The 23,916-nt window shown below is 42.1% G+C and overlaps 1 protein-coding gene across 3 annotated transcripts in view; it reads left to right on the top strand.

Annotated features, from left to right (window-relative positions):
• Window positions 1–23,916, top strand: part of CSF2RB (colony stimulating factor 2 receptor subunit beta) — a 55,605-nt gene that overhangs the window by 20,980 nt on the left and 10,709 nt on the right. For all 3 annotated transcript variants that reach the window (XM_069736863.1, XM_069736862.1, XM_069736864.1), the window contains 5 exons: window positions 11,002–11,132; window positions 12,216–12,408; window positions 14,135–14,225; window positions 20,586–20,652; window positions 21,928–22,013. In XM_069736863.1, the coding sequence (XP_069592964.1) occupies window positions 11,002–11,132; window positions 12,216–12,408; window positions 14,135–14,225; window positions 20,586–20,652; window positions 21,928–22,013 (568 nt within the window). The remainder of the gene's footprint in view (window positions 1–11,001; window positions 11,133–12,215; window positions 12,409–14,134; window positions 14,226–20,585; window positions 20,653–21,927; window positions 22,014–23,916) is intronic.

Below are 23,916 nucleotides of genomic sequence, written 5' to 3'. Positions count from 1 at the left end.
TTTGAGCAGTTCAATTTGAGTTTTTTTAGTTTTGAAAAAAAAATTGTTATCCTAGGGACGTTTGACCAATAAAATGTTATTTAAACTCTGTAGAAAATATGGGAATGTGAGGAACCTCACAGTGGCTTGTCGCTGCTTCAGTCACAGGTACTGTAATTTGTACTGCTGACAAACAGAGTGCAATGAGCAAAAAAGGAGGATAAGGATCGGTACTTGAATAAATAAAAATTCATTTTACTTCATCCGTTAAAAGCAAGGATATCCATAGTTACAAATGCAAAGCAATTCTAATGCGTTTCTGGCATGGCTGAACTTAATCATAGAATGTACTGAAATAGTGCAAAGCATATATAAAGGAATTGATTGCAAAACATGTGATCATTACATGTGATCATTACCTTAAACCATCCAACAAACCAGAAAGATACAGATGCAAAATACGAGGAGAAACATATAAGGTATGGCCCGTACGAGCACTTAGGGAAGAAATAAAAGTACTTATGGCAAATAAATTAATGAATTATCAGTAGTAATATCAAAGTTCAATTTATATATCTCTCTAATAAGAGTTGTAAAGATACGGGGGATCAGCAGGTGCTCTAAACCGCACAGAACAGGGATCACCCCATCGAATGCCCGCTCTCTCTTTCCGTGGGCAGAACACTACTCAAACAACACATGGTGGGGGTAAAATAATGTGGAAATATTTTATTGAACCACAAAACAGATAAATAACACATAGAACAGTCCCAGCAGAATACCCAAGATTGTGCAAAATTACAGAGTCTCACCCTTCCGCTGACTTGCTGGGATAAGGGCAGTTGTGACTTCAGAGCATCCAGGGCCGATTAACCCACCTGTAGCATGTACACAGAGAGGAGGTAATGGCAATCTTAGGAAGATGACAGTTGATTGAGATACAAGGCCAGTTGACTGGAGGGTCACAAGCTGGCTTCTCTGAACATCTCCTTGGAGCCAGGTGACTGGTGGGTCCCATGTTGTGGATTCTGTTTTTGGGCTCCCTCTGGTGGTTACAGATGGTACTGGGTGACTTGTGTTCTCTGCGGTCTCTGGTGTCCACCTGTTCTATCAGGATATGGGAGTTTCCTATTTAACCTGGCTTTCTTGTCATTTCCTCGCCGGCGATCAATGTAATCAGTGTGTCTTGTTACCTCTGCTTTCCGCTTCTGTAATCATCAGGACAAGCTAAGTTTTTGATTTTCCTGTTCCACGTTTTGCTTTATTTTTGTTTTAGTCCAGCTTGCAGTTATGTGATTCCTTGTTGCTGGTTGCTCTAGTGGGCTGATATTACTCCTCATGTTCCATGAGTTGGCACATGAGTTCAGGTAATTTCAGGATGGTTTTTTGTAGGGTTTTTCGCTGACCGCGCAGTTCACTTTTGTATCCTCTGCTATCTAGTTTTAGCGGGCCTCATTTTGCTGAATCTGTTTTCATTACTACGTATGTGCTTTCCTCTCATTTCACCGTCATTACATGTGGGGGGCTGCTATTTCTGTGGGGTGTTTCTCTGGAGGCAAGAGAGGTCTTTGTTTCTTCTAATAGGGGAAGCTAGTCCTTCGGCTGGCGCGAGACGTCTAGAATCATCGTAGGCACGTTCCCCGGCTACTGCTAGTGTTGTGAATTAGGTTCAGGATCGCGGTCAGCTCAGTTTCCATCACCCTAGAGCTTGTTCTGTTTTTTGTGTGCTTGTCCTTTTGTGATCCCCTGCCATTGGGATCATGACAGTATTGCCGGCCCGAAAAGTGGTAATCGTATTGGCTGAAGTAGGAGGAAAAGTAGTCTGAGGAAGTTTTTTTTTTTTTTTTTCCTTTCCTCAGAGTTTGCTGCCTAGCCTTAATTGCAGCCTGGCTGCGTCTTACCTCCTCTTAATCCTTGAATGGCTCTGACCTCAGCTGTTTATCATGGACGTCCAGAGTTTGGCTTCCAGCCTGAATAATCTTGCTGCTAAGGTTCAAAATATACAAGATTTTGTTGTACATGCTCCTATGTCTGAACCTAGAATTCCTATCCCAGAGTTTTTTTCTGGAGATAGATCTAGTTTTCTGAATTTTAGGAACAATTGCAAGTTGTTTCTTTCTTTGAAATCTCGCTCCTCTGGAGACCCTGCTCAGCAAGTCAAAATTGTAATATCTTTCCTGCGGGGTGACCCTCAGAATTGGGCATTTGCATTGGCACCAGGGGATCCTGCGTTGCTCAATGTGGATGCGTTTTTTCTGGCATTGGGTTTGCTCTATGAGGAACCTAACCTAGAGATTCAGGCTGAAAAAGCTTTATTGGCTCTCTCTCAGGGGCAAGATGAAGCAGAAATATATTGTCAGAAATTTCGGAAGTGGTCGGTGCTTACTCAGTGGAATGAGTGCGCTCTGGCTGCAAAATTCAGAGATTGCCTTTCTGAGGCCATTAAAGATGTTATGGTGGGGTTCCCGGCGCCTACAGGTCTGAATGAGTCTATGACTATGGCTATTCAGATTGATCGACGTTTACGGGAGCGCCAAGCTGTGCACCATTTGGCGGTGTCTTCTGAACAGGCACCTGAGACAATGCAATGTGATAGAATTCAGTCCAGAAGTGAACGGCCAAACTATAGGCGGAAAAATGGGTTGTGTTTTTATTGTGGTGATTCAGCTCATGTTATATCAGCATGCTCTAAACGCACAAAAAAGGTTGATAAGTCTGTTGCCATTAGTACTTTACAGTCTAAGTTCATTCTGTCTGTGACTCTGATTTGTTCATTATCAGCCATTTCCGTCGATGCCTATGTGGATTCAGGCGCTGCCCTGTGTCTTATGGATTGGTCATTTGCCAACCGCTGTGGGTTTAGTCTGGAGCCTCTGGAAGTCCCTATTCCTTTGAAAGGAATTGACTCTACACCTTTGGCTATGAATAAACCTCAGTACTGGACACACGTGACCATGCGTATGACTCCCGTTCATCAGGAGGTGATTCGCTTCCTGGTACTGTATAATTTACATGATGTCTTAGTGCTTGGTCTGCCATGGTTACAAACTCATAACCCAGTCTTGGACTGGAAAGCGATGTCTGTGTTAAGCTGGGGATGTCAGGGGGTTCATGATGATGCACCTCCGATTTCTATCGCTTCATCTACTCCTTCTGAGGTTCCTGTATTTTTGTCTGATTATCGGGATGTTTTTGAGGAGCCTAAGCTCAATTCGCTTCCTCCTCACAGGGATTGCGATTGTGCTATAGATTTGATTCCTGGCAGTAAATTTTCTAAAGGTCGTTTGTTCAATCTGTCAGTGCCAGAGCATACTGCTATGCGGGATTATGTTAAGGAGTCCTTGGAAAAGGGACATATCCGTCCATCTTCATCTCCTTTGGGAGCAGGTTTTTTTTTCGTGGCCAAAAAAGATGGTTCCCTGAGGCCTTGTATAGATTACCGTCTTTTGAATAAGATTACGGTCAAATGTCAGTATCCTTTGCCATTGTTGACTGATTTGTTCGCTCGCATTAAGGGGGCTAAATGGTTCACTAAGATTGATCTTCGGGGTGCGTATAATCTTGTGCGGATTAAGCAGGGTGATGAGTGGAAAACCGCATTTAATACGCCTGAGGGCCATTTTGAGTATTTGGTGATGCCTTTTGGACTTTCTAATGCTCCTTCTGTCTTCCAGTCCTTTATGCACGATATTTTCCGTGAATATCTGGATAAATTTATGATTGTGTATTTGGATGATGTTTTGGTTTTTTCTGATGACTGGGAGTCCCATGTTCAGCAGGTCAGGAAGGTGTTTCAGGTCCTGCGGGCCAATTCTTTGTTTGTAAAAGGTTCAAAGTGTCTCTTTGGAGTCCAGAAGATTTCTTTTTTGGGGTAAATTTTTTCCCCTTCTACTATTGAGATGGATCCCGTCAAGGTTCAAGCTATTTGTGACTGGACGCAGCCTACATCTCTTAAGAGTCTACAGAAGTTCTTGGGCTTTGCTAATTTTTATCGTCGTTTCATAACTAATTTTTCTAGTGTTGTTAAGCCTTTGACGGATCTGACTAAGAAGGGTGCTGATGTTGCTGATTGGTCTCCTGCGGCTGTGGAGGCCTTTCAGGAACTTAAGCGCCGGTTTTCTTCTGCTCCTGTGTTGCGTCAGCCAGATGTTTCGCTTCCTTTTCAGGTTGAGGTTGATGCTTCTGAGATTGGAGCGGGGGCGGTTTTGTCACAGAGAAGCTCCGATTGCTCGGTGATGAAGCCATGTGCGTTCTTTTCTAGAAAGTTTTCGCCCACTGAGCGGAATTATGATGTTGGTAATCGGGAGCTTTTGGCCATGAAGTGGGCATTTGAGGAGTGGCGTCATTGGCTTGAGGGTGCTAGACATCGTGTGGTGGTCTTGACTGATCACAAAAATCTGATTTACCTTGAGTCTGCCAAGCGCCTGAATCCTAGACAGGCTCGTTGGTCACTGTTTTTCTCCCGTTTCGATTTTGTGGTTTCATATCTGCCAGGTTCAAAGAATGTGAAGGCGGATGCTCTTTCTAGGAGTTTTGTGCCTAATTCCCCTGGAAATTCTGAGCCCACTGGTATCCTTAGGGATGGGGTGATTTTGTCGGCTGTCTTCCCAGACTTGCGACGTGCTTTGCAGGAGTTTCAGGCGGATAAACCTGATCGTTGTCCGCCTGAAAGACTGTTTGTTCCGGATAATTGGACCAGTAGAGTCATCTCCGAGGTCCATTCTTCTGCGTTGGCAGGTCATCCTGGAATATTTGGTACTAGAGACTTGGTGGCCAGGTCTTTTTGGTGGCCTTCCTTGTCGAGGGATGTGCGTTCTTTTGTGCAGACTTGTGAAGTTTGCGCTCGGGCTAAGCCTTGCTGTTCTCGGGCCAGTGGATTGTTGTCACCTTTGCCTATCCCAAAGAGGCCTTGGACGCACATTTCCATGGACTTTATTTCGGATCTCCCTGTCTCTCAAAAAATGTCCGTCATCTGGGTTGTGTGTGACCGCTTTTCTAAGATGGTTCATCTGGTACCCTTGCCTAAGTTACCTTCCTCCTCTGAGTTGGTCCCTCTGTTTTTTCAGAACGTGGTTTGTTTGCATGGGATTCCGGAGAACATTGTTTCTGACAGGGGATCCCAGTTTGTGTCTAGATTTTGGCGGATGTTCTGTGCTAAGATGGGCATTGATTTGTCCTTTTCGTCTGCATTCCATCCTCAGACGAATGGCCAGACGGAATGAACTAATCAGACCTTGGAAACTTATTTAAGGTGTTTTGTTTCTGCTGATCAAGATGACTGGGTTACCTTTTTGCCGCTTGCCGAATTTGCCCTTAATAATCGGGCTAGTTCTGCTACCTTGGTTTCTCCTTTCTTTTGTAATTCGGGGTTTCATCCTCGTTTTTCCTCTGGTCAGGTGGAGCCTTCTGATTGTCCTGGAGTGGACATGGTGGTGGATAGGTTGCATCAGATTTGGAGTCATGTGGTGGACAATTTGAAGTTGTCCCAGGAGAGGGCTCAGCAGTTTGCTAATCGCCGTCGCCGCGTGGGTTCTCGACTTCGTGTTGGGGACTTGGTGTGGTTGTCTTCTCGTTTTGTTCCTATGAAGGTCTCTTCTCCTAAGTTCAAGCCTCGGTTTATCGGTCCCTATAGGATCTTGGAAATTCTTAACCCTGTGTCGTTTCGTTTGGATCTCCCGGCATCGTTTGCTATTCATAATGTGTTCCATCGGTCGTTGTTGCGGAAGTATGAGGTACCTGTTGTTCCTTCGCTTGAGCCTCCTGCTCCGGTGCTGGTGGAGGGAGAATTGGAGTATGTTGTGGAGAAGATCTTGGATTCTCGTGTTTCCAGACGGAAACTTCAGTATTTGGTCAAGTGGAAGGGTTATGGTCAGGAGGATAATTCTTGGGTGGTTGCCTCTGATGTTCATGCTGCTGATTTGGTCCGTGCATTTCATAGGGCTCATCCTGGTCGCCCTGGTGGTTCTCGTGAGGGTTCGGTGACCCCTCCTCAAGGGGGGGGTACTGTTGTGGATTCTGTTTTTGGGCTCCCTCTGGTGGTTACAGATGGTACTGGGTGACTTGTGTTCTCTGCGGTCTCTGGTGTCCACCTGTTCTATCAGGATATGGGAGTTTCCTATTTAACCTGGCTTTCTTGTCATTTCCTCGCCGGCGATCAATGTAATCAGTGTGTCTTGTTACCTCTGCTTTCCGCTTCTGTAATCATCAGGACAAGCTAAGTTTTTGATTTTCCTGTTCCACGTTTTGCTTTATTTTTGTTTTAGTCCAGCTTGCAGTTATGTGATTCCTTGTTGCTGGTTGCTCTAGTGGGCTGATATTACTCCTCATGTTCCATGAGTTGGCACATGAGTTCAGGTAATTTCAGGATGGTTTTTTGTAGGGTTTTTCGCTAACCGCGCAGTTCACTTTTGTATCCTCTGCTATCTAGTTTTAGCGGGCCTCATTTTGCTGAATCTGTTTTCATTACTACGTATGTGCTTTCCTCTCATTTCACCGTCATTACATGTGGGGGGCTGCTATTTCTGTGGGGTGTTTCTCTGGAGGCAAGAGAGGTCTTTGTTTCTTCTAATAGGGGAAGCTAGTCCTTCGGCTGGCGTGAGACGTCTAGAATCATCGTAGGCACGTTCCCCGGCTACTGCTAGTGTTGTGAATTAGGTTCAGGATCGCGGTCAGCTCAGTTTCCATCACCCTAGAGCTTGTTCTGTTTTTTGTGTGCTTGTCCTTTTGTGATCCCCTGCCATTGGGATCATGACAGTCCCATTCCTGGCTTTCACAAACGTATCTATGGTCCTCAGGCGACTGATGGGTCCAAATCCTGACTACCCCAAGCATATCCTTGGTTCAGCGATGGCCAATGGAGCAGATCTATATTTTTTCAGCAGGGGCTGTGGTCCCATAAGCTGGCATCCTGTAGAATGTCAAAGCTGTGTCCCTCGTGATGGAGCCATGATGTCTTAGCTGCTGTCTTTTAAAGATCTCTGGGTCTTTTGATCTCTTGGCTGTCTAGATGTCCTCGCTAAATCTCTGTATCTGGAGGTATATCTTACAGAAGCTCTTTTTATAGTTAACAACTGTCCATCAAGCCACCATCCAGAGGTAAAGGTGAAGAATAGCAATGAGATCAACTCACATTGTTTAATTGTTTAATCTATTTGCATAATTTCCTTCTCTGTTTTGCAAGTTAACAAGATAGCTCACCTGGACAATGCGTAATCAACATATCAGCAAACATTATTGTTCAATTATCCTGCATCTCTAATCATCCAGGATAACAGCACAATATGTTACATCCAATGTCAACTTACAAGTCAATATTACAGGCTTATACGAACAAAAGTCTATGTTTTCTTGACCAATCAGAAAGAAATACATACATTCAAAAGTCAATATATAGCCAACAGTCAATGACTCCTGGCTTACTGAAAATAGACGTTTAGTTAATAAATATAAAAGGCTGTGTCGTCACAAGAGTATGTTAATATTTGGATGCACTATTAAAGGCTATATGCAAAGTGCCTCTTCAGAGAAAAAGAGGACTTAAACTCTATAGCGCCACCTGTTGGAAGTAGCGATCCTACAAGTCCCAATCAACCCTTTAACAAGTCAGGCAATATAACTTAGGATAAAAGCCAAATCAGTGGCTTTTATCCTAAGTCATTGTTAAGGCTAGCGGAACGCACCGAGTAAATATAGATGTTTATTATTATAGGTGTGTTTGCACCCTGGGGTCCACTGTGCAGGAGGAACCTGCTGCTAGTGAATGGTGGCACTATTTGGTGGTATAGGTTAGCTCTGTTACTTCACAGAGTAGCTGTGAAAGGAAAGCACTGCGCCATGTTAGACTCACAGGAGCACAAGCTAACTGCCAGACTGATAGCAGTCAGTGGTCATGCAAACACATAATCTTCTCACCGGAGGTGCCGGTATTCTAGGGGCTTATTTCAGCCGGGTCCCTGAATACAATCACACATAACCACACTGGCGCAAAGCACATAACTTGGATTGATACTAGCACATGGCCGTGCGGTCATGCGAACCTTTTAAAGCTGCAGCAAGTACATGACCTTCCCAGATGGACCAATCGGAGGCTGCCACAGAAGTTGAGCACCTTTAGGACCTTCCTAGAGGACCAATGGGATTAGCTGCAGTATCTAAGCATGTGACCCTTGATCTCCAACGAGAGATCTTACCCTGGGCATGCTCAGAAGGGGAAAAGCATGACTTAGTCCCAAAAACGTCTGCTCGCCGCTGCCCAGTACTGGCTACAATGGCAAAAGCTGGAAAGGCAGCAGAAACCCTTTGCACAGAGTCAGACTGAGCGAGACGCTGGGACCGACGTCTCTGCTGAGCAGACCCCACTGCAGCAGGAGAAGAATGGGAGACCGCAGCGGAGATGGCCCGAGATTCCCCCTGTGCAGAGGCGGGAACTCGACCCCTAACAGTCATATTGCACGACTTGTTATAGGGTTGATTGGGACTTGTAGGATCGCTACTTCCAACAGGTGGAGCTATAGAATTTACGTCCTCTTTTTCTCTGAAGAGGCAATTTGCATATTAAATTTCTGAGAGGAGCATTGCACGGCGAATAAGTCTCCTTACCTTGACAAGCCAGAGCTGGTATGTCACTCTCCACAAGGAGAAACCTTACCTATTAAAGGCTGTAATCCAAACATACAAGAAAAACAAAAAAAAATGTAAAAATGCAAAAATGCAAGGCACGTGTAAACAAATTATGGTAACATAGTGTCGTTCCTATAATTCATAACTTTAGGGAATTGTGTATCTAACTTAATGATCCAAAAGGTTTCTCTGAGAAATAGTTTCTTTTTCTAGTTCCCTCCTCTGCTGGTTAAAAAAACATTTTCCAAACCGAAAAAGAAAAAAACTGTTAATATTACTATTATATGTATCAATGAAGTGCCTTGTAGCATTTGAACACATTCTATTGCCATTGTTAATGTTCATTATGTGTTCAGAAATTCTCTTTTTCAGTTTGCGGCTCATGAATCCAATATACATAACATCACAGATATCACAGCCTATACAATAAACAACATATTGCGTATTGAAATTTATGAAAGAATTTATTTTGATACAGTCAGAAATATCTTTTGCTTTTCTGGCATATCTGCATGTTACATTTATTGCCTGCGCAATTAAAAAAACCTTTGACAGATAAACAAGTGTTGTTTCTGAGCGTTCTATTGTGTAAACTGGGTTATAGAATAGAAAGGAAAGTGAAACCAGCTTCAATCCATAAAATCAAATCATTTAGTTCATGATTAAAATAGATATGGTAACACTAAAATATGCCTCGGCATAGTCATGATTGGGGATAAGGGATGCAAGGAGGTGAAACCGGATGTGTTTCGAATGACTGCTGCTTTCTTAAACTTGGTCTCATGACCGAGTTTAAGAACTCAGCATTAGTTCAAAACTGATGACCGAGTTTAAGAACTCGGTTTTCCTTGATGAACTCCTTATCGCTGGAGCATATTCTTCTTGCCCTAATGAAATCTCCATGGGGAGATATTTAATGCTTTGATTGGAATGGCAGCTGTAAGCTCTTAGAATGGTATTTCCAATGACAGGTTTACGATGTACGGAACAGTCAATCCTTTTAGTAAAATTGTTTTGCTATCAAAAAGTGTTAAATCCCCAAAAATTATATTATTGTGAGGGCCAGCAAAAGTAAATTCAAGATTCATATAATTGTCATTTAAATAACGCAAAGATGCAGATGCCTCACTAAGATCATTGGACCAAATTATAAGTATATCATCGACATAACGTCCATACCATGCAATATATGAATTAAATGCATTTTGGCAGAAAACAACACAAATATCCTCCCATCACGCAACATAAAGTATAGCTAATGGAAGGGAAAAACACAATCCCATCGGCGCTTCTTTAATTTGAAAAAAGGGCTCAGAATTTAATATAAAAAATTGTATTTTAATAGATATTCAATGCCCCCCAAAAATAAATTCTTTCAGTTCTAAACTATATTTACTGTATCTATCTAGAAGGAAAATGACCGCTTCCAATGCTCTACACTGGGGGATACATGAGTAAAGGTGAATGATGTCACAGGAAAGAATGGAAAAACTATGAGACCAAACAATCTTGTCCATAATTTTGAGGACAGAAGTTCTGTCCTTCAAAATAACTGGTATTTTGGCAACAGCAGGTTGCAAATGTCTATCAACCCAAATACTCAAACCTTCATTAAGAGAGTCAATACCACAGATGATTGGAAGAAGGGGAGATGGAAAAATATGTTTATGGGTTTTTGGTAGGCCATGAAATATAGATATTGTGGGAAAATTTCACTTTCTGATTAAATAATCCCATTTCGATACCCTCTTGCACTAATAGATCAAGAGTGTTTTTGCAAGCACCTGAGGGATCGGAGGAAATGCGTCTGTATGTCTCTGCATCACTAAGGATATCATAGGTTTCAAGTGTTGGGGCACAAGATTTAGCAAGATAGGACTCAGGGTTAGGAATGTTGATGTTAATTTCTCCAGCATCAACTAAATTCGCATTAGTATTTTAAGGAAGAAGGTTCTCCAGGGTGAAGAGAGCATTCTTTACTGAAAACATGAGGTCAGAAAAAACATTATCAGTCAAAATGGATTGTGAAGAATAGATACAATTGGCATCATCCTTATCTGAAAAGAAATGTCTCTCAACATCTGAAAAGAAATATGAGCCGAGCTAGAAATATTAGAGAGTGTCGCTTGGAGAATGGCCACATAAGTTCCACTAGGACATATCTTGTGGCCCTCATGGCCATACATATGGACGTATGGATGAAGATGTTTGCTACACTAATTTTAACTCTATCTGAATCACCGTACATCAAAATATTATTGGATTTCATTGAAAATAAGTCATAGAGTAAAAGCTTGGTTTTCCGGTGATAGAATTTAGTACTCTTGTGGTTTGTATGTTACTGTATACATTGTCAATCCTTATCATTAGTGTAACACATCAGAATATTTTCCTGTGTTCCAGTCCAGACTGATCCCCCCACAGATCTCAAAATGAAGGACCCAGTAAACTACAAATACAAGTTGGGATGGATTCCACCAGTGGTTGCATATCCCACAATCAAGCTGACATACCAGTTGTGCTTCTGGATGCAAGTAATCCTACAGATTTTTATTATATTCTCTATCTTTTTCCAACTGAAGATTTTGACGCGGTCAATGTCCTTTCTCCTGTAGGGTGACTCTACTTATTGTTCTTATACAGTCATGGGTGAAAGTGATGGCACCCTTGAAATTGTTCCATAAAATGAAGTATTTTTCCCAGAAAATTATTGCAATGACACATGTTTTGGTATATACACATGTTTATTTCCTTTATATGTATTGGAACAACACAAAAGAAAGCAGAGAAAAAAAAAGGCAAATTGAAAATAATTTCACACAACACCCCCAAACTGGGTCAAACCAAATTGTTGCCACCTTTCCAAAATGGTGGGTAAACAACTTTGTTTCTAGCATTTGATGCTCATTCAAACTCACCTGTGGCAAGTAACAGGTGTGGACAATCACATCTGAGACCAGATCAAAAGGGGAAATGTTGATTCAATCTTTGCATTGTGTATCTGTCTATGTCACACTAAGCATGGAGAGCAGAAAGAGTAAAAGAGAACTGTCTGAGGACTGTCTGTGTATAACAAAACATGTCTAATGTTAATCATTTTCTGGGAGAAATACTTCATTTTCTGGAACAATTTTAAGGGTTCTAACACTTTCGGTCATGACTGTACCTGATTTGTGATTCTTTATGACTGAAGTATGACTCTTGTTGTTCTTATAATACCTGCAGAGTGAATATTTATAACTGTAGGGTTAGCTATGGTCATTATACATGTAGGTTGATTCTTCATACCTGTAATATGACTAGTCATTGTCATTATACCTGTAGAGTGTCTCTTTATACCTGTAATGTTACTGTAGTTATTGTTATACCTGTAGAGTGGTGGTTTATAATTGTAGTGTTATTTTAGATATAATTATTATACCTGTAGAGTGATGTTTTATACGTGTAATGTTACTTTATTCATTGTCATTATACCTGTACAGTGTCTCTTTATATCTATAGTATGACTCTAGTCATTGTTATTGAACCTGAACGGTGACTTTCTATATCTGCAGTGTTATCCAGTCGTTCTCATTATACCTTTAGGGTGATTCTATCTATTGTGTTTACCCCTGTAGGGTGATGAAGAATGTTCTGATCTCTTACTGGTTAATGTGTCAGGTAATGTGCCTGAGTATTACATCTCGAGTTCTAAACTCTCGAGTTCTACAAATTACACAGCGAAGGTGCGAGCAAAACTGGAAAATGGGTCTGGATTCAATGGGCCATGGAGTGACTGGAGTCAGAGCTATTCGTGGAAAACAGACAAAGGTGAGGACATGATATCGACAGGAAATGATCTATACGTCTATTTAAAGGAGATGTTAGGACTGTGATAATGATTATTATTAGGCTAGGTCATCAATAGTGATGAGTGAAAGTGCTCTGATAAGGTGTTATCCGAGCATACTCGGGTACTAACCGAGTGTCTTCGGTGTGCTCGAAAAATATGATTGAGCCCTAGGGGCTGTTTGACAGCCGCAAAGCATGCAGGGATTGGCTAACAAACAGGAAATCCCCGCATGTGTTGTGGCTGTCTAACAGCCACGTGACATGCAGCCACAGGGACTCAAACATATTATTCGAACACACTGAAGACACTCGGTTAGCACCCGAGCATGCTCCGATAACACCTTATCCCAGCACGTTCGCTCATCACTAGTGGTCAATATCAGATTGGTGGGAGTCTGACACAGACCACCCCAAAAAAGCAGCCCTGGCTGTACATTATGTTTGGAGCCAAAACAGCACAGCTCTGTACATTGTGTAGCGGAAGCTCCAGGGTACTATTGTTCAGCTCCTAGTGAAGTGAATAGGAGCCGAGCTGCAATACCCACTAACGGTCATGACTGCTCCATACACTGTTTACATTTGGCTGCACCCGGAGCTGATAACAGCTGGTTGGTGCAAGTGCTGGATCTCTAACATTCTGAAGTTGATGTCCTATCCCATGGAAAAGTTATCAATATCATAGTCCTGAACACTACTTCAATGCTTATGCATCTCAGCATACTAAAATAATACAGTAGAATAATAATGATATACATACTTGGCAGGAAAAAAACACTACTACTGTGATGCAAGAAACTCGCGCGAGTCTCTCGCATCAATACCCGGCACTGCCGCCGGCACTTGGGACCGGAGTGTGCGGTTGCATGTATTTCTATGTAGCTGAACGCTCTGGTCCCGAGTGCCGGCGGTTGCATGTACTGTATTTCTATGTAGCTGAACGCTCCGGTCCCGAGTGCCAGCAGTTGCATGTACTGTATTTCTATGTAGCTGAACGCTCCGGTCCCGAGTGCCGGCAGCAGTGCCGGGTACTGAGGTGAGAGACTCGCTCAAGTTTCTCGCATCACACTCGCAAGTGTGACCCCGGCCTAAAAGTAATAGTCTTTATAAAAAGGATACAGTAAAAATGTATAGTATTACAAATGACTGTATAAATACACCAAACAGCAGGATTATTAAGTATCTACAGTAATTAACCATATCATAGGTAAGAGATATCAACACAGAAGAAAAGACCCCAGCACTCCGAAGTACGTTTCACCTGTGGCTTTCTCCTTGAGAATAAACAATAAGGAGAAAAAGTTAAAGTCACTAAAAAAAGCAAATTACCCCAGAAAAGTGGATAACAATGATGCATTGGGGACAGTGTGCTACTCACTTAGGCTACGTTCACATTAGCGTTTTGCGTGTTTGCATCGGGCGACCCAGCGGCGACGCATGCGTCATGCGCCCCTATATTTAACATTGGGGACGCATGGACATGCGTTGTGCTGCGTTGTGCGACGCATGCGTTTTTTTTGCCGCAAGCGTCGGGCGCAGAAAACGCAACAAGTTGCATTTTTCTTGCGTCCAAATTTCGGCAAAAAACGACGCATGCATCGCAAAACGCAGCGTTTTTGCGTGAGTTTTGGTGCGTTTTTATTTGCGTTGTGCGTTGCACAACGCAAATGTGAACGTAGCCTTTAACATGATTTTTCTTTTCTTCCAGCTGTGGATTCAGTGGCCATAATTGTTTCTATGTTTTTTACATCTGTGGGACTCTTCATTTCTGCATACCTTTTCTTTATTTATTTCAAAAGGTGAGTCACATTAGTATTCTAGATATTAGTATAATCACATGTGGTATCCAATCTGTATGGATATGACATATTAAAAATAATCCACATATAAGACAATATTTAAAATTTAACCATTTTCAAACTTTTAATTTTTATGCCCTTAAATTAGAGTCATGTCAGATGCTTACTTGAAATAACCCTTATAAAAAGTAACTTTTGTTAAGTACATATTAAAATTGACCCAAAGAAAAAGGAATAAAGTTACAAATCAGAGTCATATCACACAAAATAGTTAATAAATAACAGTTCCCACATGTCTAGTTTACATCAACACAATTTCTGAAACAACATTTTTTTGCTAGGAAGTTATAAGAGTTAAAAGTTGACCAGCGATTTCTCATTGTTGCAACAAAATTTATGAAACCATTTTTTTTTAGGGACCACATTGCATTTGAAGTAACTTTGGGGGCCTATACCCAAAAAGTGACAACATTCTAAAAACTGCACCCCTCAAGAAGTTTAATAACCCATAATAATAATCTATTTTTTTATATAGCGCCAACATATTCCGCTCCGCAGCACTTTACAGTTTGCACACATTATCATCGCTGTCCCGATGGGGCTCACAATCTAAATTCCCTATCAGTCTTTGGAATGTGGGAGGAAACCGGGGAACCCAGAGGAAACACACGCAAACACGGGGAGAACATACAAACTTCTTGCAGATGTTGTCCTTGGTGGGATTTGAACAGGACCATACAATTTGTTGTAAAATTTCTCATGAGCTTGCCAATAAATTCTAAAAACTGTACCGCTCAAAGTGCTCAAAACCACATTCAAGAACTTTATTAACCCTTTTCTTCACAAAAAAGATTTACTTTAGACTTTAAAGTCTTTATTTTTACAAAGGTAACAGGAAAAAAATGGACCCCTAGATATGTTATGTAATTTAAACTGAGCATGCCGAGACCCCATATGTGAGGGAAAAACACTGTTTGGGCGTATGGCAGGGCACAGAAGGGAAGAAGGGCCATTTGACTTTTTGAATGTAAATATTGCTGGCATAATTAGCAGAAGCCATGCCGTGTTTAGAGAGCCCCTGATGTGCCTAAACAGTGGAAACCACCCACAAGTGACACAATTTTGGCAACTATAAACTTTAGGGATCTTATCTAGATTTGTGGTGAGCACCTTGAAACCACAAACCTGGTGATTCACAGAAGTTTATAACATTGAGCCGTGAAAATAAAAAAACAAAATTTTTCCTACAAAATGTATTTTTGGCTCCAAATTTTGAATTTTCATAAGGGTACCAGGAGAAATTGCACTATACAATTTGGAGTGCAATTTCTCCATAGATGTGGAGGAAAACTACTGTTTGGGTGCACAGCAGGGCTTGGAAGGGAAGGAGAGTCATTTGACTTTTTGAATGCAAAATTTGCTGGATTAATTGGCATATGCCATGTCGCGTTTGAAGAGCTCTTGAAGTGCTTAAAAAGTTGAAAAACCCCACAAGTGACACCATTTTGGAAACTAGACTGCTCAGGGAACTTATATAGATGTGTATTGAGCACCTTGAACCCTCAGATGATTCACTGAGGTTTATAACATTGAGCTGTGAAAATAAAAAAAATCACATTTTTCCCACAAAAATTTTTTTTTAGCTCAAATTTTGCATTTTCAATAGGGTAACAGGAGAAATTGCAATTTCTCATGAGTATGTCAATACCCCAAATGTGGAGGAAAATTACTGTACAGGTGCACGGCAGGGCTCGGAAGGGAAGGAGCACCATTTAACTTTTTGAATGTAAAACTTGCTGGAATAATTGGCAGACACCACATCACATTTGGAGAGTCCCTGATGTGCCTACACAGTAAAAAAAAGACACAAGTGACACCATTTTGTAAACTAAACCCCTCAGGTAACTTATCTAGATGTGTGGTGAGCACCTTGAAACCCCAGTTGCTTCACAGAAGTTTATAACGTTTACCCATAAACTAAAAAAAATCAAATTTTTCCTACAAAAATGTTTTTTAGCCCCAAATTTTGCATTTTCACAAGGGTAACAGGAGAAAATGGACTGGAAAAAAGTGTTGTGCAATTCCTCCTGAGTGCACTGATACCCCATATGTCGGTGAAAACTACTTTTGAGGCACAGTGCAAAGCTCAGAAGGGGAGGAGTGCCATAATACAGTTCAGATTTTGCAGCACTGATTTGAGGGTGCCATGTCACACTGAAGTGCCAGAACAGCAGAACTACCCATAAGTAATCCTATTTTACAAACTATACCTCTCAATGAATTCTTCTAGGGGTGCAGTGATCATATTGGCATCACAGGTGTGTCACAGTATTTTATTCCATTGGGCAGGGAAGAAAAAATTATTTACATTTTTACCACCAAGATTGTGTGATAGCCCCAAATTAAAATTTTCATACAGCGAAAAGGGTAATGATAGCACCAAAATTTGTCCCACAGTTTCTGCTGAATGTAGAAATACCCCATATGTGGCTGTACAGCATTGCTGAGCCACACGGCAAGACTCAGGATTTGCCTCCTGGAGCACAGATTTTCCTAGAATAGATTGCAAACTCTCTATACAGAGCACCTAAGTGCTAGAAAAGCAGAATCCCCAGAATTTATCTACAGGTGTAGTGATGATTTCGACTCCATGGGTGTTTTCCAGAAACAAGCAGCAGTGGTTGTTGCTGAGTAAAAAATTGCAAGCTGCCATTATAGTGACGAGTACATTGTAGTGACCAGTACATTATGACCAGCTCATGCTTCTAGAGACACGCACCCGTAAATTAGGTGGGCTCTCGTCACTACAGAAATGCAAAACATGTGGGAGCTAAATGTGGCTTAGACACAGTGGGGTTCAGAATTGAGGGGGGCATTTGGATTTGGGAGCGCAGAATTTGCTGAATTTCTTTTGAGGGGCGAAGAGCCATTTCGGTTTTCCAGAGCCTTTGTACTACCAGTAACTTGGAAGCCCCCTATATTTACATACATTGACAGATGACGGACCTGAGAGGGGATTCGCTGTTTTTTGTGGATGAGTTGAAGCATTTATTGGGAACATTTTGCATAACATTTAGGATCACATTTATCCTGCGCTCTATGCTGAGCACTTTGGGGTTTCCATCTAAATCTTCGAGTGACATGACAGAATAAACCCCCAAGGGATCCATTTACTATAATGAGGCAGCTGTCACACACTAAAAGATGCTTTTTATTGCAAAAACTTGCATTGCCATATTTACACAGCTATAATTTTTCCATATTTTGGCTGACAGAATCATGTGAGGGCTTCTTTTTTGTGGGACGAGTTGACGTTCTTATTGATACCATTTTCAGGCACTTAACTTTTTAAAATCTGTTTCTAGTCTGAATTTTGGGAGGTAGAATGAAGTAAAAACAGCAACTCAAGAATTATATTTTGAGGATTTTTTTTTATACCGTTCCGCATGTGGTAAAATTGATAAAGTTTTATTCTTCGGGTCAGTGCAATTACAGTGATACCATATTTATTCCTTTTTTCTATTACACAATAAAACTATTTTATAGAAAAAATAATTGTTTTTGCATCGCTTTATTTTGATAGCTATATCTTTTTATTTACCTGCTGATGGAGCTTTATGGCGGCTTATTTTTTATGGTACAAGGTTATGTTTTCAGCAGTACCATTTTTAGTTACATTCGTCTTTTTGATCACGTTTTATTGCACTTTTGTTTGTATGATGATAAAGCAAAGTTTTTTGCCTTTTTTATGTTATTCACTGAAGAGGTTAACTAGTGGGACAGTTTTATAGGTTGGGTCGATCCAGATGCGCTGATAACAAATATGTGCCCTTTATTTTCTATTTTTTTGTTTTTTTACCTAAATAAATATATATATATTGGATTTTTCTTGTTCTTTATTTAGGGATTTTTAAAAAAAAATATTTTTACACGTTTTCATAATTTTTTTAAAACTTTTTTTACATTGGCCTAGGATAGGACATCACTGTATAAATGACAGATCGCTGATCTGATATTCGGCAATGCTTCTGCATTACAAGGCATCAGAACAGCGTTTGACTGGTGGGGGAGGAAGCATGTCAGCTTCTGCTCTTAGCAGGCGCTCACAGGCAACTTTCCTCACAGGACCCTGAAGGACCCCGCAGCCATCTTGCGGCTCGGGGGTCACCATGGAGACCATCAACCATCGTTATGACAATGGAAGCAGAGAGGGAGCTCACTCCCTCTGCGATGCTCCTCGATGTTGCTGTCACTATTAACAGTGGCATCAGAGGGGTTACACGTACACAATCGCTGCTAGCATTGATCATGGGCGTTGCTGCAGGATGTCAGCTCTCACATAAAACTGACACTCGCACCCGATCGCGGCGTTGCTCAGCGTGAGCCCACGCGATTGCACTGTTGTACATATACAGAGATTGCGGAAACCCTGCTCCCGCAGCGCCATAGTTATATGGCGCATGTCAGGAAGGGGTTAAAGAAGACGTTTCACTAAATTGTTCATGTTGAATTGGATACACGATGTAATAGTTTTTTCTTTCAATTCTCCATTGTGGAGATATTAGTGATTAAAGTCTTTGGCACTTAAACAGTTAATTTCTTTAAATTTCAAGTGGCATTTCCATAAAGATTTCACTGGAGGCATGTACTTCTTCCTCTCTTTGTTGTTTACCAATCATAAACAGGCATCAACACACAGAGGGAAAAAATAACACTACCCCACAATAGCTTAGAACGGGCTCAAATTGTGATGAAAATGACCACCCTCACATATTTCAAACTGCAATCCAACCTAGTTAGGTGTCAAGATGGGTTGCAGCCTGATGAAACACCCTCCAGATATATGTCTTATCTGTATTAGTAATTAGCGGATATACTCGTTACCTGGTTACCTGGTTGCTAGGGAACCCCCACATGTACTTATGCTCGCTATCAGATGTAAATCATTCAGCTGCGGCAAGAAAAACTAAATCTCCGAGCACTAAAAAATACTCGGAGGACCCCCGAGCGTGCTCGGGAAATCTAGAGTAACGAGTATATTCGCTCTTCACTAATCTGTAAGGCTGGGTTCCCATTGCGTTATGGGACCGCGTTTAACGGACAGCGTTGCACTGCGAAATTAACGCCGTGCAACGCGTCCGTTAACGCGCCCATTGAAGGCAATGGAAACGCGCTTCACTAGCGCGTGCCATGTTCGGCACGCGCTAGCGACGCGCCGGTGTTTCCTGGCGCGCCGCGGACGCTGCAAGCAGCGTCCGAGGCGCGCCCGCGGTCCGTTCCCCGCTCTCGCAGATCGGGGATCTGCGAGAGCGGGGACGTTACCGCGACCCCGACCGCAGCCCCATAGAAAACATTGCGTTAGCGCAATCCGCTAGCGCTAAATGGATTGCACTAACGCAATGTGACCCTAGCCGCAGTGCTGAGGAGCAGCATCCGGAGCAAACATAACTGATCTGCTGACTCAGCCACAGAGCAGCACTGTAGCAGGAGAAAAAGAAAAAACTCTGGCTAACATAGCTGAACGGGCTTTTTTTATCCTGCTTCAGTCCTGCTCCGTGCTCAATCAGATGCCATGCCCTGCTGTAAAGCTCTCAGACTGACTCAGCAGAACAGGAAACAGGGCTGAGGCTGGAGACAAAAAGCCTGTTCTGCTCTATGAGCAGAGGAGAAATTTATTGTCCTCCTGTTACAGACCTGCTCCATGGCTAAGTGCAAAGATCAGTAATATTTGTTCATGCTGCTACACCTCAGCCTCACAGATAAGACATGTCTGGAGTGGTGTTTCTTCGGGCTGCAACCCATAATGACGCATGACTGGGATGGTTTGTAACTTGAAATATGTGACGCTATCTATTTTGATCACATTCTCAGATAATTTATTTCATAAATCAGAGCCATGGTATCTGTGGTTCCAAGCTCAAAATAGTAACAGACTGCTCCTGTTGGAAATTCCGCGGCTTCCTCTGACGTCATGTCGACAGAGCAGCTGCTTCTCTTCTCTTCTAGTCTGTTGACGGACGTGACTGCTGATGGCATACTGATTGACTGCCTAATTGTAGGGAGCTGGCTGTCAATCGGCATGATGTCTTCAGTCATGCCTGTCGACAGAGTAGACTGGAAGAGGAAGAGCCTGTCGACAGAGTAGCCTGGAAGACGAAGAGCCTGTCGACAGAGTAGCCTGGAAGAGGAAGAGCTGATTTGTTAATGAGAGGTGAAATGAAGCAGCAGAATTGCCAGCAGAGATGGTCCCTACTAAAGCGGGCAGGTAGTTAGCAGATAACTACCTGTTAGTTCTTAGCCCCTACACAAAAATAATAACAGTCCTGGATAACCTCTTCAACTGTGTTTCATTTTCTTTAGATTGAAGCAGCAGTGGGAGAATTCCATCCCTGATCCCAGGAAAAGTAAGCTTGGCAAATCACCACTGGTAAGCATAAGAAGATACTGAGAGTAATAGAGCATCTAATTAGTGAGGTATTGACTGCTGTGATCCCCATCAATCACAGGAATGTGGAGACCAAAAGCAAATTCTGAGCAAATATTTATGAAGTATCTAATCTTTCTCATTTTTTTAAAATAATTTTGTCCAGTATGGAAAGTTAGGAAACTTTGCAAATCACTTGGGTATTTATAAAGTCATCTCAGAACAGGAGGGTTTTTTTTTAACGTCATTTATGGAACTTATTCTTGTTCCTAGATTGATTTGAAGTACTTTGCCCATGGTACAACACTTTAATAATGGAAATGCTAACAAACAGTTGACATTTCAGAATTTATAAGGGAAATAACAGGAATGGAATGATAATAATTACTAAAACAAACAAAGCTGTTAGATCCTCTTTAGGTTCTTGGTGATACTTCCTTTTAACTGAATACCTGGTCATCCCTTTTTTGGCTCCAGATCTCCTGGGGCTGGCATGATATTAGTACCACCAAACAGATGCTGCCAAACAATGCTTCATGCGCTGGTGGCAATTGCTGAGAACTGCAGATCAGCTTCTATTGAAGAGAACAGGAACTGATCTGCTATAACTAAGGCTACTTTCACACTGGCGTTTTTTGTAATACGTCGCAATGCGTCGTTTATGGGAAAAAACGCATCCTGCAAAGTTGTTTGCAGGATGCGTTTTTGCCCCATAGATTAACATTAGCGACGCATTGACACACGTCGCAACCGTCGTGCGACGGTTGCGCCGTGTTGTGGCGGACCGCCGGGAGCAAAAAACGTTACATGTAACGTTTTTTGCTGCCGACGGACCACTTTTTCCAACCGCGCATGCGCGGCCGGAACTCCGCCCCCACCTCCCCGCACCTTACAATGGGGCAGCGGATGCGCAGGAAAAATGCATCCGCTGCCTCCGTTGTGCGGCGCATTCACTGCTAGCGTCGGTAACCTCGGCCCGACGCACTGCGACGGGCCGAGTCCGACGCTAGTGTGAAAGTAGCCTTATAGTAGTGTAAGCATCTGTAATGCTCCACTTTGTAGACCATTTATATATGGCCAACACACCTATGCATAAGTGATTAAAGGAAAAATAGTGGACAACCACTATTTGGAAAGGATGTTTTTATGGAAACATAGATTATGTGAGGAAGTGTAATCAGGAAATTATGAATATGGAAATGCTAATGGTACTGAAAAATCTAATAATGAGCACAGTGTGGATTTCATGCCCGGTAACAGTTCTTTCTACATTTTTAGAGATACCAAGATCCACATTTTCCTCAATTCAGAAGTTCAGATTTCTGCGCAGAGGTAGAACGACCATTGGTAACTCTCCAAATCAGGTAAGAAGCCAATATTATTGGGATTCCAAAATGAATAATGGTTTTCTCTGGCATTCACAGTAGAGTTGGTGCAAATCAATTTGCACAAACAAGTCCAGCAGCCACACTAGTGATCGCTGGCCACTCGAGAGGAGCCATGAGTACTGCCCCTTACCTGATGGCATCCTTGGCTCTTCTTTTGATTAGCCGGCCTGGCCTGAAGCCACAAAGCTACGATGGAGTCAGCCAATCAAAAGTAGAACTGTGGATGCTCTCAGGTAAGGAGCAGCAGTCATGGCTCCCGTCCAGTGGCCACAGATTACTGAAGGATCGTATGATTCGATTTGCACCAACACTAGTATGAATCCAAACTATAGGGTACCTATTGTAACTTACTGTGACATTAAACTTGAAAAAGGGCGTGATGCTCATGTTTTGCACAATAATTTAAACCAGCATTAGAGCCTGATACCAAAAATTTCATTAGTCATATTTTTGTTTCCTTCATGTTTTAAAAATGTAAATGAGTTGCTCTCTCCACCCTAAACTAAATGGAATGGACGGAATAATAATTAGGCAATTTTTATCTTCTCGTTGAATTGTGTTCCTGTTTCCATCGTTGAATTGTAAGCCTTGTGTTGAGGACTGATTGCCCTACTACAGAAACCTCCATTAGACAAAATTCACTCTTAGAACTCGTGCACACGACCGATTCTTTCCTCAGGTATGCAGAAAAAAAATCGGAGATGTGTTTAACCCCTTCATGACCTCGGGATTTTCAATTTTTCCGTGTTCGTTTTTTGCTCCCCGTCTTCCCAGAGCCATAACTTTTTTATTTTTACTAGGTTCACTAAATGCTAAAACTGACCTGACATTATGATTCTCCAGGTCATTACAAGTTCATAGACACCAAACATGTCTAGGTTCTCTTTTATCTAAGTGGTGAAATAACATTCCAAACTTTGCTAAAAAAAAATTGTGCCATTTTCCGATACACGTAGCGTCTCCATTTTTCATAATCTGGGGTCAGGTTATAGCTTATTTTATGCACGCTGAGCTGGCGTTTTTAATGATAGCATTTTGGTGCAGATACGTTCCTTTGATCGCCCATTATTGCATTTTAATGCAATGTTGCGGCGACCAAAACAACGTAATTCAAGCGTTTCAAATTTTTTTTCTCGCGATCAGGTTAATCCTTTTTTTTGTTGATAGATCGGGCGATTCTGAGCGCGGCGATACCAAATATGTGTAGGTTTGATTTTTTTTATTGATTTATTTTGAATGGGGCGAAAGGGGGGTGATTTAAACTTTTATATTTTTTTCATTTTTTTCAAATTTTTTCTAACTTTTTTTTTTAACTTTTGCCATGCTTCAATAGCCTCCATGGGAGACTAGAAGCTAGCACAACGCGATCGGCTCTGCTACATAGCAGCGATCATCAGATCGCTGCTATGCAGCAGAAATGCAGTTGTGCTATGAGTGCCGACCACAGGGTGGCGCTCACAGCAGGCCGGCATCAGTAACCATAGAGGTCTCAAGGACCTCTATGGTTACCATTCTGATGCATCGCTGACCCCCGATCATGTGACGGTGGTCGGCAATGCGCTCATTTCCGGCCGCCCGGCCGGAAGCGCTAGTTAAATGCTGCTGTCAGCGTTTGACAGCGGCATGTAACTAGTTTATAGCGGCGGGTGAATCGCGATTTCACCCGCCGCTATTGCGGGCACATGTCAGCTGTTCAAAACAGCTGACATGTCCCGGCTTTGATGCGGGCTCACCGCCGGAGCCCTGCATCAAAGAGGGGGATCTGTCCTCAGACGTACTATCCCGTCCGAGGTCAGAAAGAGGTTAATTTGGATCCAAGGGTTGGATCAATATCGGCAATGCAAGTCTATGGGTCCATGAACAAAAATCAGACCGCACG

The sequence above is a fragment of the Ranitomeya imitator genome, chromosome 8, assembly GCF_032444005.1.
Source record: "Ranitomeya imitator isolate aRanImi1 chromosome 8, aRanImi1.pri, whole genome shotgun sequence".
Taxonomy (NCBI): Eukaryota; Metazoa; Chordata; class Amphibia; order Anura; family Dendrobatidae; genus Ranitomeya; species Ranitomeya imitator.
The sequence above is the reverse complement of the archived record's forward strand: the minus strand, read 5'-3'. Positions and strand labels throughout refer to the sequence as shown.